At 40.3% G+C, this 15,114-nt stretch overlaps 1 protein-coding gene across 15 annotated transcripts in view; it reads right to left on the bottom strand.

Moving 5' to 3' along the window:
• Positions 1 to 15,114, bottom strand: part of lyrm7 (LYR motif containing 7) — a 41,215-nt gene that overhangs the window by 13,125 nt on the left and 12,976 nt on the right. For 12 of the 15 annotated variants that reach the window (XR_015760357.1, XR_015760358.1, XR_015760362.1 and 9 more), the window contains exons 3-5: positions 9,703 to 9,797; positions 8,898 to 8,970; positions 2,380 to 2,461 (exon numbers count right to left, since the gene is read on the bottom strand). Coding sequence is in view for 11 of the 15 variants with exons in the window: in XM_087996917.1 (XP_087853043.1) it covers positions 2,380 to 2,461; positions 8,898 to 8,970; positions 9,703 to 9,797 (250 nt within the window). In the remaining 4 variants the exon portion in view is untranslated. The remainder of the gene's footprint in view (positions 1 to 2,379; positions 2,462 to 8,897; positions 8,971 to 9,702; positions 9,798 to 15,114) is intronic. The other 3 variants (XM_087996928.1, XM_087996960.1, XM_087996931.1) reach the window with 1 other exon arrangement.

The following is a 15,114-nucleotide window of genomic DNA, read 5'->3' as shown; positions in this document are numbered from 1 at the left end:
CAGGAGGAAACTGGAATATCCGGAGGAAACCCAAGCAGACATGGGGAGAATGTGCAAAGTCCACACCAATTCTATTTCCCAGGGCAGAAATGACTAACATTAGAGGTCATAGTTTTAAGCTGGTTGGAGGAAAGTATAAGGGGGATGTCAGAGGCGGGTTTTTTACACAGAGAGTTGTGAGAGCATGGAATGAGTTGCCAGCAGCAGTTGTGGAAGCAAGGTCATTGGGGACATTTAAGAAACTACTGGACATGCATATGGTCACAGAAATCTGAGGGTGCATACATGAGGATCAGTGGTCGGCACAACATCTGTACTGTTCTATGTTCTAAGGTCCCTTGTGCTGTGATGCAGCGGTGCTAACCAATGAGCCGATAGTCAATGTCTTGAAAATTGTGTAGAATTTTGATAGCGTGTATACAAAGGGAATGCTTCCGCTTATCATGAGGAACATAACTAGAACCCATAATGACAGTCATCAAGAAATCAGAAGAAATTTTGTTACTCTAAGTTGCAACATTTAAAAAATATTTGGACATGAATAGAAAACGTTCAGAGGGATATGGGTCAAATGCAGGTAAATGGAACTATTTTATTTTGGGAAACCTGGTTGGCATGGACGAGTTGGATCGAAGGGCCTATTTCCCTGTTGTATGACTTTATAATGCGTATGCTTTCCTTTATTGGTCAGAGTATTGAGTACAGGAGTTGGGAGGTCATGTTGCAGCTATACGGGACATTGGTTAGGCCACTGTTGGAATATTGCATGCACTTCTGGTCTCCTTCCTATTGTAAAAATGTTATGATACTTGAAAGGGTTCAGAAAAGATTTACAAGGATGTTGCCAGGTTTGGAAGATTTGAGCTATGGGGAGGCTTGTACAATTACAACATTTAAAAGGCATTTGGATGGGTATGTGAAGAGGAAGGGTTTGGAGGGATATGGGCTGAGTGCTGACAGGTGGGACTAGATTGGGTTGGATATCTGGTCGGCATGGACAAGTTGGACCGAAGGGTCTGTTTCCCTGCTGTACATCACTGAGTGATCTAAACAAATAGTATATCGGGTTTCCTCACTTAAAATTGGAATTGCACTGCTGAAAATCATGATGATAATGAAAAGACTAAGTGAAACATTTTTCCCGATAAAAATCCATGTTAAAACCACAGTTAGGTTATTCTGCAAGAGGATATACTACCTCATTTGCATTAAATGGCTAAATTCCAACACTGATCAATAAAATATCTCAAAATAAATTTTAAAAAGGAAAACATAGCATTTAATATCTCCTGGAGATTCCTCAGGGTGAAACCAGAGAAACCTCTGCCTAGGATCTGCATGGATGGTGGTGGTGGTTAGCCTAAAGATCATGTAAAGTACTGCAGTTAACAATACTAATAAAACCCTCATGAATACTTCCTGTCCTAGTTAGCAATGTAAGAGCAAAATGATGCTAATGGACAAGGACTTTGAGGATTACAATGGCAGATTTACATGAGAAAATAAAATAGGAGAAAGCTAAGTGGAACATCAACTGGAAGCAAGTTAATGAACAGTGGGCAGAAATTTAAGACTGCAAGAAAAAAATGAAGGAGATATTGGGGAAACTCAAAAACAGTTACAACACAACATTGCACCTAATCACCGGTGGATACGGAAGTTAAATTAACTTTTTAAAAACAAGAGTAAGATGAATGAATACCTCCATTAGAGATAAAAACTGAAAAGACAGCAGATGCTGTAAATCAGAGACACAAACAGAAATTGCTGGATAAGTTCAGCAGGTCTGGCAGCATCTCAGAGAGAAATCACAGTTAACATTTCGCGTCGAGTGACCCTTCTTCAGTGCCAGCAATTTCTGCTTTTACCTTCTTGAGTTGCCATGTCACAATGATTCAAATAGTTGTTGATCCCAGTTTGCAAAATTCTAAGCTTCTGTATAGTTATTCTTGGATTATTATCAAGTGTAGGACAGGATCAAATGTGAAACTGATTTAAATACTTCATACAAAAACACAAACTTAAAAATCACACAACACCAGGTTATAGTCCAACAGGTTTAATTGGAAGCACACTAGCTTTCGGAGCGTCGCTCCTTCATCAGGCGGTTGTGGAGCACAACCACCTGATGAAGGAGCTGCACTCCAAACGCTAGTGTGCTTCCAATTAAACCTGTTGGACTATAACCTGGTGTTGTGTGATTTTTAACCTTGTACATCCCAGTCCAACATCGGCATCTCAAATCATTACAAAAATACAGTAATTGGAAATCTCCAAATTAATCTCAATTTCCGCATTGTTACAAAAAATGCAATTCTTGTTTTGGTTTACAACATATCCTTTTGATTAGGACTTTTGTACTTAAAGGACCTTACTTACATATTCTATCATGGTCTTTGTGAAGCCCCTGTATTACAGTTTTTCGAAGAATAATTTCAACATCTGTACCAAATTTAAGTAACTGCAAAGAAAATAAAACATTTAATATGGTAACAATTACTAAATAAATTCTTGATATACTTCATCAAACTAACAATATACTGGATTTAACAGAAACAGATTTCTGATCAATTGTATAGAAAGAGAGTGACTTATATTACTTAGGAAATCACTGGAATCTACTCAGTGCATACTTAAGTGTTCTAACTCAGAACAACTCCATTCATCTACCTTCCCTACATTTGCTCGTCTATTCTGACTCCTGCTGAAACATGACTCTATTTTAAAGTTCTCGTGCTTATTTTTAAAACTAAGTTACAGCCATATCCCTCGCTATTTCTGCAATCTCCTCTAGTCTTACATCCCCCCTCCCACTACACCAAGGACATTCAGGTCCTGGGCCTCTTTCATTGCTAAACCCTACCTACCTGACACCTGGAGGAAGAACACCTTGGGACCCTGCAACCACATGGGATTAATGTGGATTTCACCAGTTTCCTCATTTCCCCTCCCTCCACCTTATCCCAGTCCTTAGCCTCCAACTCGGAACCACCCCCTTGACCCATCCATCTTCCTTCCCATCTATCCGCTCCACCCTCCTCTCCGACCTATCAGCTTCACCTCCCTATTGCATTCTCAGCAACCTTCCCCCAGCCCCACCTCCCCCTCCTATTTATCTCTCAGCTACCCCCCACCTCCCCCACCAGCTTCATTCTGATGAAGGGCTTATGCCCAAAACATCTCATGCTCCTCAGATGCTGCCTGACCTGCTGTGCTTTTCCAGCATCACACTCTCGACTCTGATCTCCAGCATCTGCAGTCCCTACTTTCTCTTTGTCTTATATCCACCCAAGATCTCTATGGTCCTCTAATTCTGGCCTCTTGAATATTCTGCTTTTAGTTGCTCCACCATTGGTAGCTGTATCTTAAGCTGTGACATCTGAAGCTCTGAATTCCGTTTCTAAATATGTCCATTTCTCTATCCTTCTTTCAGATGCTCCTTAAAACCTAACACTTGACCAAAAATTTTTTTCCAAACATTTAGAGTCATACAGCACACAGAGTAAAAGCTTCAGTCCAACTCGGCAAGCCAACTAAGTTTCCCAAACTAAACTAGTGTCGTCTGTTTGCATTCTGCACATATTCCTCAAAAGCCTTCCTATCCACGTACCTGCTCATGTGCCTTTTAAATGCTGTATCTACCATTTCATTCCACTTAAGAACCACCCTCTCTCTTAAAAGGTTGCCGATCAAATTCCTTTCAGAGCTTTGTCTTCGCATCTTTAAATTATGCCCTCTAGGTTTGAACTCTCCGTCCCTATGGAAAAGACATTTGCTATTCACCTTATCATGCTCCCCATGATGTTATAAACCTCTATAATGGTCTACCCTCAACCTCCTATGCTCCAGAGAAAGATGTCCCAGCCCCTTCTTATAACTGAAACTCTCTGTTTCCAACAACATTCTGTAAATCTTTTCTGAACCCTCTCCAATAATATCCTTCCTATAGCAGGGCAACCAGAACTGCACACAGTACTCCAGAAAAGATCTCACCAACATCCTGCGTACAACCTCAATATCCCAGCTCCTATATTCAATGCTCTGAGCAATGAAGCCAAGCATGCTAAACGTCTATTTAACCACCCTGACGTGGGATGCTAAATTCAAAGATTCTGTTCTACAACACTACCCAGGGCCCCACTATTAATTGTACAAGACGTGCCCTTGTTTGCTTTCTAAAATGCAAAAGGGAAGGCTAGAAAATGGGAAGCCTCCAAAAATGAGATAACAAGAGTCCAGAGACAATATATTCCTGTTAGGGTGAAAGGAAAAGCTGGCATGCGTAGAGAATGCTGAATGACTACAGAAATTGAGGTTTTTGTTAAGAAAAAAGAAGGAAGCATATATCAGGTATAGACAGGAGAGATCAAGTGAATCCTTAGAAGTATATAAAGGCAGTAGGAGTACACGTAAGAGGGAACACAGAGGGTAAAAAGAGGACATGAGATAGCTTTAGGGTTTTTATAAATACATTAAGGTCGTAAGGGTAACTCGGGAGAGAATAGGACCTCTCAAATATCAGCAAGCCAGCCAATGTGTGGAGCGGCAGGAGATGGGGGAGGTACTAACTGAGTATTTTGCATCAGGTTTGCAGTGGAAGATATAGAATATGGAGAAATAGATAGTGACATCTTGAAAAAATGTCCATATTACAGAGGTGGTGGTGCTAGATGTCTTGTAATGCATTAAAACGGATCAATCCCCAGGACCTGATCGAGAATTAGAAGCATAGATTTAGGGTGAGAGGGGAAAGATCTAAAAGAGACCTAAGGGGCAACGTTTTCACGCAGAGGGTGGTTCATGTATGGAATGAGCTGGCAGAGGAAGTGGTAGATGCTAGTTCAATTGCAACATTTAAAAGGTATCTGGATGGGTATATGAATAGGAAGGGTTTGAAGGGATATGGGCCGGGTGCTGACAGGCGAGACTAGATTGGGTTAGGATACCTGGTCGGTGTGGACAAGTTGGACTGAAGGGTCTGTTTCCGTGCTGTACATCTCTATGACTCCAAGTGTACCTGAGAACTCTGTGGGAAGCTAGGAAGTTGATTGCTGGGCACCTTGCTGAGATATTTGTATCATCAATAGTTACAGGTGAAGTGCCAGAACTAATTATAATTTAATAATTACTAGTTATTAAATAGTTTGATAACTATTTAAGAAAGGTAGTAAGGAAAAGGCAGGGAACTATAGACTAGTGAGCCTGACATAGGTGTTGAACAAGTTGTTGGAGGGAATCCTAAGGGACAGGATTTACATGTATTTAGAAAGGCAAGGACTGATTAGGGATAGTCAGCATAGCTTTGTTCATGATAGATCATGTCTCACGAACTTGACTGACGTTTTGAAGAAGTGACAAAGAGGATTTATGTGGACAGAGCAGTAATGTGATCTGTATGGACTTCAGTAAGGCGTTTGACAAGGTTCCTCATGGGAGACTGGTTAACAAGTTTAGAGCTCATGGAATACATGGAGAACTGGCCATTTGGATATAGAACTGGCTTGAAGGCCTGTGACCGGTGGTGTACCACAAGGATCGGTGCTGGGTCCACTGCTTTTCATCATTTATATAAATGATTTGTTTGAGAACATAGGAGGTATAGTCAGTAAGTTTGCAGATGACACCAAAATTGGAGATGTAATGGACAGCAAAAACGGTTACTTAGAGTAAAATGGGCTCTTGATCAGATGGGTCAATGGGCTGAGGAGTGGCAGATGGAGCTTAATTTAGGTAAATGCGAGATGCTGCATTTTGGGAAAGCAAACCTTAGCAGGATTTATACACTTAATGGTATGTTTCTGGGAGTGTTCCTGAACAGAAACCTTGGAGTGCAGGTTCATAGCTCCTTGAAAGAAGAGTCGCACGTAGATAGAATAGTGAAGGCGGCATTTGATATGCTTTCCTTTATTGGTCAGAGCATTGAGTATAGGAGTTAGGAGGTCATGTAGCGGCTATACAGGACATTGGTTAGGCTGCTTTTGGAATATTGTGTGTAATTCTGGTCTCCTTCCAATTGGAAGGATGTTGTAAAACTTGAAAGGGTTCAGAAAATATTTGCAAGAATGTTGCCAGGGTTAGAGGATTTGAGCTAAAGGAAAAGGTGGAATAGGATGGGGCTGTTTTCCCTGAAGCCTTGGAGGCTGACAGGTGACCTTATAGAGGTTTATAAAATCATGAGGGGCATGAATAGGATAAATAGACAAAGCATTTTCCCTGGATTTGGGGAGTCCAGAGTTCGAGGGGATAGGTTCAGGGTTAGAGGGGAAAGACATAATAGGGACCTAAGGGGTAACTTTTTCAAGCAGAGGTTGGTGTGTGTTTGGAATGAGCTGCCAGAGGAAGTGGTGGAGGCTGGTTCAATAACAGCATTTAAAAGGCACCTGGATGGGTATATGAATAGGAAGGGTTTAAAGGGGCATGGGCCAAGTGCTGGCAAATTAGGTCAGGATATTTGGGTGGCATAGACCAGTTGGTCTGTTTCCATGCTGTATATCTCTATGACCCACATTTATCCAAATTAAACTCCGTCTGCCACTCCTCAGCTCGTTGGCCCAATTGATCAAGATCTCTTTGTAAATGTACATAACCTTCTTTACTGTCTAACTGACCATCAATCTTGGTATCATCCACAAACTTAGTGACTATACTTTCTCAATTCTCATACTTTATTTATCGTGTTCTTGTGAAGTTTTATCACATTAGAAATGCAAGCTCTTGTTACGTAATTTTGTTGAGAGAAAGACTAGACTAGCAGCTTAACAGCCTGGCATTTAGAAGTTTCAGGCAGTATAGAGATTGTAGAAGTTGAGGAGTAGCTTTACTGGTTAGGTAGAATATCACATGTTCTGAGGGAGTGCTCATCCAGTGAGGCCATATGGGTGGGGCTCAGGAATAGGAGGAGTGCAATCATTTTGATGTGATTGTACCACAGGTGCCCCAACAGCCAATGGGTGATAGTTCTTTGAAACAATATGTAAATACTCCAACTAGAGAAAGGGCCATACAAGGCATTCAGCTGGCCAGGTAATCGAATTTTCAGTGGGGCAGCATTTCAGGAATAATGACCATAATTAAGTAAATTTTAAGTTACTGATGGATAAGATTAGTCCTCAGGTGATAGCACTAAAGGCTAACCACCAAAGATAGGCAGGAACAGGGGCAGTTATTGGAGGGTAAATCCACATCTGACATGTAGGAATCTTTTAAAGACCAGTTGATTAAAGTTCAGGACTATCACATTACTGTGAAAATGAGGATAAACATGGCAAAATTCAGGAACCTTAGATGATAAGAGAAATTGAGAGCTTAATCAACAAGAAAAAGGAGGCATACATAAGGTTTAGGAAACTGAAGACAGAACACAAACACAGTTGCAAAGAACTTAAGTAAGCAATTACAAAGGCTAAAACGTATCATGAAATACTTCTGGCAAATAGGATTAAGGAAAATCCCAAACATAAGTAGCAAGAGGATAGCTATAGAAAGAAGAGATCCACTCAATGACGGAGGAAGGGAGTGAGATCTTTAATGAAAACTTTACAACAAAGGTGCAGGACATGATGGATGGTGAGTTTCAGGAGGGGCATGTTTATATTCTATGGCATGCCAATATTTAAAATACAGAAATTATTTGAAAAGCTCAGCAGGTCTGGCAGCATCTGTCAAGAGAAATCAGTTAACATTTCAGGCCCAGTGAGCATTCAGTTCTCAGGAAGGTCACTGGACCTGAAGTGTTAACTCTGATTCCTCTTCACAGATGTTGCCAGACCTTTGAGCGTTTTCAGCAATTTCTGTTTTTGTTTCTAATCTACAGTTCTTTCAGTTTTTAATATTAAAAAAAGATGTTGGGGCATTTTGAAAAGGAGTAAGGTATACACGATCCCAGGACCAGAATGCTGAGGGAGGGAGGTGAGGAAATTGCTGGGGCTTTGCATGAAATCTTTGTATCCTCTTTAGTCACGGAAGACACTCCACAGGACTGAATAAGAGCCAATGTTGTTCCTTTGTTTAAAGAGGACCGAAGGGATAATCTGGGACAATACCAGTGGTAAGGAAATTATTGGAGAAGTTTCTCAAGAACAGGATTTATTCACATTTGGAAAAACATCGATTTATTACCAATAGGTAGCAGGACTTCGAGCAGGGATAACAAACTTGATTGAGTTTTTCGAGGAAGTGACAAAGGTAATTAATGAGGGCAGGACAGTAGACATGGACTTTAACATACAAAAGAACAATTTTTATTGGTGTAAGTAATCACAAATGACATTGTGTTAACACTGTATCAACATCTTTACTCCAAGCCCTCTAAATGATTCCCCCCCCCCCCAACCATAGCATAAATCCTGCTCTGTCCACACTTCACTTCAACTCTGACGAAGTGTCATCTAGACTCAAAATGTAGCTTGCTCTCTCTCCATGGATGCTGTCTGATTTCAGCGTCTGCAGTAATTTGTTAGTTTTGCGGCCAATACCAATGACAGAATTTGATCATAAATCCCTTGGGCCTTATAAATCAAAACTTATGCACACACTCTAAATAAATATAAAGGTAACACAGCCACATTTCTATGTAATTCAACACTGAGCTCATGATGAACACAATCTTTAATCAGGGAGGAGAAAGTGAGGACTGCAGGTGCTGGAGATCAGAGATGAAAATGTGTTGCTGGAAAAGCGCAGCAGGTCAGGCAGCATCCAAGGAGCAGGAGAATCGACGTTTCGGGCATAAACCCTTCTTCAGGAATGGAGGCCTGATTCCTGAAGAAGGGCTCATGCCCAAAACGTCGATTCTCCTGCTCCTTGGATGCTGCCTGACCTGCTGCGCTTTCCCAGCAACACAATCTTTAATCAGCATAGTACGAGATACAGTCTTCTAAAGATTTCCATTAACAGACCTCAACTATTTTCTCTGGAGACGACTCAGTAAGATTGTTCCGGAATTCAGCATTAATATTCTGTCTTGCAGCTAAGCAGTAGGACACAAAGTTAGTTTCAATTCATTATCAAACATCAAACATGAATATGCCATAAATTCAAATCTCATGTGTAAAATAATAATTCAGGCTTAAGCAATTTTCCTAAGAAACATCACAAGTTTTCTAACATGAAATGTTGACTAAAGACATTCTGCATTACCAAACAATGAAACAACCACAAATCAGAAAAATGCAATTTAACAAATATGATTATGAACAAAATATAATGAAAATTCTTTTACTAGTGAAATAAAAATTGACCTTCCATTTCCTATGTGTATACAGTAACATAAATCAGCATATAATTTGGAATCCCTCACTTTTAGCCGTTAGCCAGAGACTATTTCCCAGGGCAGAAATGACTAACACGAGGGGTCATGGTTTTAAGCTGGTTGGAGGAAAGTATAGAGGTGATGTCAGAGGCGGGTTCTTTACACAGAGAGTTGTGAGAGCATGGAATGCGTTGCCAGCAGCAGTTATGGAGGTAGGGTCATTGGGGACATTTAAGAGACTCCTGGACATGCATATGGTCACAGAAATTTGAGGGTGCATACATGAGGATCAGTGGTCGGCACAACATCGTGGGCTGAAGGGCCTATTCTGTGTTCTATGTTTTATTATATGCATCAGGTTAAAACAATCAGTGTCAAAGGATGAAGGCGTGCACAGTACAAGCCTTCTTGGATTGACAGGTTGATTCAAGTTATTCAAACTAGGCTTTCCTTCTGGTCGGCATGGATGAGTTGGACTGAAGGGTCTGTTTCCAGGCTGTGTGACTCTATGACTTGTGATGGAGAAAAATCTACAGGTCTGACGCATCTATGGAGAGATAAGCAATTAGTATTTCTTATCCAATGTTCTACAGATGAGTTTTGCTGAGTTTTTTTTGGCATTTTATTTTTATTTTTCTTTGATTCATTTTATATGGTTAACAATACATGCAGAATGACAATATACACATTCTTCAAGTTCTATACGCTGTTTACTAATGCACAATTCAACCATTTAACATGTAGTTTTTTGTTTCCTTTGATATAATTAAGTAAATCTTTAAAGAATTGGAGGTCTGGCTAAGCTCTGAGTCCTTGCTCTGAGTTCTTGATAATTTTAAATATCCTGAGTCTCTCCAGAGCTTTTATTGTATTTTCAGTTGGGTTCCCAGGAGAGCCATGAGATTAATGATCGCTTAAATTCCGTCATAAATTATTGTCTGTAACTTGCATGCCAACCTTGTATTGCAAGAAGTCAAAGTCACAAAATTGCAACATCTGGAAGAATTTATTCTCCGTTACTTATCCAGCAACAATTTAAAGAATAAAATAAAATTAGTTTGAATGCAAGGATATAAAAAGCATAAAAATATAAAGAAATGTGGATATGGTAAATCAGTGTTATGACATGGAGGTGAATCCCTCTGTTAACTAAACCAATCACCCAGAAAAATCTCATCTCGCAATCTGTTAAAATATGAGTGACAGAGAGGTCCTAAATTCCACTATTTAAAGAAAATAACATCAAATCATTTACTCTCTCTAAACATGAACATTAAACAAAAACTATTCACAAATCTAAGCCTCCCTATCTCTTAACTGCTTATTATTTGGCTCTAACTCTATAAAAATAATATGTTCCAATAAGACACTTATTAAAATTACATTAATGATCTTAAAAACAGTCTCAGTCTTCTTCTGTGCCTTCACTCTTCCGGCTGCTGATCTCTCTGGGTCATCATCTTTCTTTTTAGTGTGAGTATGTTTTACATAAAAAGATACCTTTGATAGAGTGTTTTCTAGTTTCTTTGAGAGCAAGACGCTATATTGGCAGTTAGCTTTCCAGCAGTTTCTCTCATTGGTCAGGGAGCAACTGCCAATTTTAAAACGTTCGCATTCTTACACCCCCAACATCGGATCATCTCATTAGTTTGATGTTGACAAAACAGTAAATTCAAACTAGATTGGGTTTTAATATTCTGGGGCACAATTTAAGTTGACTGATTAAATTCAAATTGTTCTCAAAACAGCAACCAAAACTCAGATATCCATTTCACAGCCAAATGCTACATATTTTCAATTTTCCAGTACACTCTGGGACTGCCATCAAGTCGTATACACAGGTGCTTATAATATTTCAGTTCAGAAGAGCATTCTCTCTCTCATATAGTTACAGGATACACCTTCAACTTTATAACAAAAATAGAATAGATACAGCAGGTCTGGCAGTATCTGTGGTTAGAAATCAGAGTTAATTTTTTGTGTCACGAGACCCTTCCTCAGAACTTTGATTTCTGCCCACAGATGGTACCAGACCTATTGAGCTTTTCCAGCAATTTCCATTTTTGACATCAAAAGCATCATACAGGATGCTAATCTTCTCTTCCTGATTATTTTATTTGATATATTTCAATTTAAATTTTGTTCATTGTATTAGATAAAAGATTCAAGAATCAAAGTCTTGCACAGGAAAAGTGCCTAGTTTCTCAATCTTTCAATAACCACGTTGTCCTGAATAACTTGAATCAATCTGTCAATCCAAGAAGGTCTTGTATTGTGCATCTCTTTATTTCCTTGATACTTACTGTCAAGATTCTTTTATCATGTGCATAAGGTTAAAAGTCTGAATTATACGCCAATTTTGTTACTGGGAAATGGAACACCAACTTTTATTGTGCTAATAAAGGAATTTTCATTGTATTTTGTACATAATTGTATTTGTTAAATTGCATTTTCCTAATTTGTGTTTGTTTCATTATGTTTGATAATGCAGAATGTCTTTAGACGATATTTCAAACTTTAGGTTCTTAATGAGTATTTTGCATTGGTATTCACTGAGGAGAAGAGCAAAGATGATTAGATTAAGGAGGTATATGCTGATATTCTAGGCCATGTCAATGTTAAGGAGGAAGAGATATTGTGTGTCTTGAAAATCATTGAGGTAGATAATTGCCCCTGACCTGATAGGATTTATCCCAGAATACTGAGGGAGACAAGCCCGAAAACCGCTAGGCCTTGACTGAGGTCTTAATACCCTCTTGAGCGATCGTGACATTCCAGAAGAGTGGAGAATATCCAATGTTTTCTTTAAAGTCGAGGAATAGAGATAATAATAAATTATAACCCAGTGGTCCTGACAGCAATGGCAGGAAAATTGATGGAGAAGATCTGAGAGACAGGATTCACTTAATTTGGAAATGAAATAACTTATTAGGGAGTGTTGGCATGGTTTTGTATCAATAGACAATAGATGCAGGAGTAGGCCATTCTGCCCTTTGAGCCTGCACCACCATTCAATACGATCATGGCTAATCATCCTTAATCAGTATCGTGTTCCTGCCTTATCTCCATAGCCCTTGATTCCACAATCCTCGAGAGCTCTATCCAACTCTTTCTTAAATGAATCCAGAGACTGGGCCTCCACTGCCCTCTGGGGAAGAGCATTCCACACAGCCACCACTCTCTGGGTGAAGACGTTTCTCCTCATCTCTGTCCTAAATGGTCTACCCCGTATTTTTAAGGTGTGTCCTCTGATTTGGCACTCACCCATCAGCGGAAACATGTTTCCTGCCTCCAGAGTGTCCAATCCTTTAATAATCTTATATGTCTCAATCAGATCCCCTCTCAGTCTTCTAAACTCAAGTGTATACAAGCCCAGTCGCTCCAGTCTTTCAGTGTAAGGTAATCCTGCATTCCAGGAATTGACTTTGTGAACCTACGCTGCACTCCCTCAATAGCCAGAATGTCTTTCCTCAAATTTGGAGACCAGAACTGCACACAGTACTCCAGGTGTGGTCTCACCAGAGCCCTGTACAGCTGCAGAAGAACCTCTTTGCTTCTATACTCAATCCCTCTTGTTATGAAGGCCAGCATGCTATTAGCCTTCTTCACTACCTGCTGTACCTGCATGCTTACCTTCACTGACTGGTGTACAAGAACACCCAGATCTCTCTGTACTGCCCCTTTACCTAAATTGATTCCATTTAGGTAGTAATCTGCCTTCCTGTTATTGCCACCAAAGTGGATAACCATACATTTACCCACATTAAACTGCATCTGCCACGCATCTGACCACGCACCTAACTTGTCCAGGTCACCCTGTAATCTCCTAACATCCTCCTCACATTTCACCCTGCCACCCAGCTTAGTATCATCAGCAAATTTGCTAATACCATCTTCTATATCATTAACATATACTGTAAAAAGCTGCAGTCCCAGTACTGATCCCTGCAGTACCCCACTGGTCACTGCCTGCCATTCCGAAATGGAGCTGTTTATCATTACTCTTTGTTTCTTGTCAGTCAACCAACTTTCAATCCAAGTTAGTACTTTGCCCCCAATACCATGCGCCCTAATTTTGCTCACTAACCTCCTATGTGGAACTTTATCAAAAGCTTTCTGAAAGTCCAGGTACACTACACCTACTGGATCTCCCTCGTCCATCTTCAGAGTTACATCCTCAAAAAATTCCAGAAGATTAGTCAAGCATGATTTCCCCTTCATAAATCCATGCTGACTCTGACCTATCCTGTTACTACTATCCAGACGTGTCGTAATTTCATCCTTTATAATAGACTCCAGCACCTTTCCCACTACTGAGGTCAGACTAACTGGTCTATAATTTCCTGCTTTCTCTCGCCCACCTTTCTTAAAAAGTGGTACAACATTAGCCACCCTCCAATCCGCATGAACTGATCCCGAATCTATCGAACTCTGGAAAATAATCACCAACGCATCCACGTTTTCTCCAGCCACCTCCTTCAGTACCCTGGGATGCAGACCATCAGGCCCCGGGGACTTATCAACCTTCAGACCTAACAGTCTCTCCAACACTAATTTCTGGCAAATATAAATTCCCTTAAGTTCAAGTCCTTCAGCCACTGTTACCTCAGGGAGATTGCTTGTATCTTCCCCAGTGAACACAGTTCTGAAGTACCAATTCAATTCTTCTGCCATTTCTTTGTTCCCCGTAATATACTCCCCTGTTTCTGTCTTCAAGGGCCCAATTTTAGTCTTCACCATTTTTTTGCCTTTCACATACCTAAAAAAACTTTTACTATCCTCCTTTATATTATTGGCCAGTTTACCTTCGTACCTCATTTTTTCTCTGTGTATTTCCTTCTTAATAATCTCTGTTGTTCTTTAAAAGCTTCCCAGTCCTCCGTTTTCCCACTCATCTTTGCTATGTTATACTTTTTGTCTTTTAACTTTATATGTTTCTTAACTTCCCTCATCAGCCACGGCCACCCATGCGTCCTCCTAGGATCTTTCTTCCTTTTTGGAATGAACTGATCCTGCAACTTCTGCATTATACACAGAAATATCCACCATTGTTCCTCCACTGTCATCCCTGCACCATTGAACTTTTGCCAGCTCCTCCCTCATAGCTCCATAGTTCCCTTTATTCAACAGAAATATTGTCACTTCCGATTGTACCCTCTCTCTCTCAAATTGCAGATTGAAGCTTATTGTATTATGGTCACTACTTCCCAATGGCTCCTTCACTTCAAGGTCCGTGACCAATTCTGGTTCGTTGCACAATACCAGATCCAGAATTGCCTTCTCCCTGATCGGCTCCAGTACCAGCTGTTCTAAAAATCCATCTCTGAGGCACTCCACAAAGTCTCTTTCTTGAGGTCCAATACCATCCTGATTCTCCCAGTCTACCAGCATGTTGAAATCCCCCATAACAACTGTGGTAACACCTTTGCGACAGGTCAATTTCAGCTCCTGATTCAACTTACATCCGACATCCAGACTACTATTTGGGAGCCGGTAGATAATTCCCAAGAAGGTCTTTTACCCTTAGAATTTCTCAGTTCTATCCACACTGACTCTACATCCCTTGATTCTCGGTCCCCCCGCGCAAGGGTCTGAATATCATCCCTTACCAACATGGCCACCCCACCCCCTCTGCCCGTCAGTCTGTCCTTACGATAGCACATGTAGCCTTGAATATTCATTTCCCAGGCCCTGTCCACTTGAAGCCACGTCACAGTTATCGGGGAGATCTTGTCTCACAAATCTGAGTTTTTTTGAGGAAGTTACGAAAATGATTAATGAGTGTAAAGCAGAGAATATTGTCTACATGGACAGTACCAAAGTATCTGACAAAGTCCCTCATGTAGACTCACCCAGAGGATTAA

This window comes from Chiloscyllium plagiosum, unplaced genomic scaffold (genome assembly GCF_037043375.1).
Source record: "Chiloscyllium plagiosum isolate Xiang-an unplaced genomic scaffold, Cpla_swu_hap1 HiC_scaffold_2, whole genome shotgun sequence".
In the NCBI taxonomy this organism is placed as follows: Eukaryota; Metazoa; Chordata; class Chondrichthyes; order Orectolobiformes; family Hemiscylliidae; genus Chiloscyllium; species Chiloscyllium plagiosum.
Note: the sequence above shows the minus strand (reverse complement) of the source record. Positions and strands in the feature narration are given on the sequence as shown.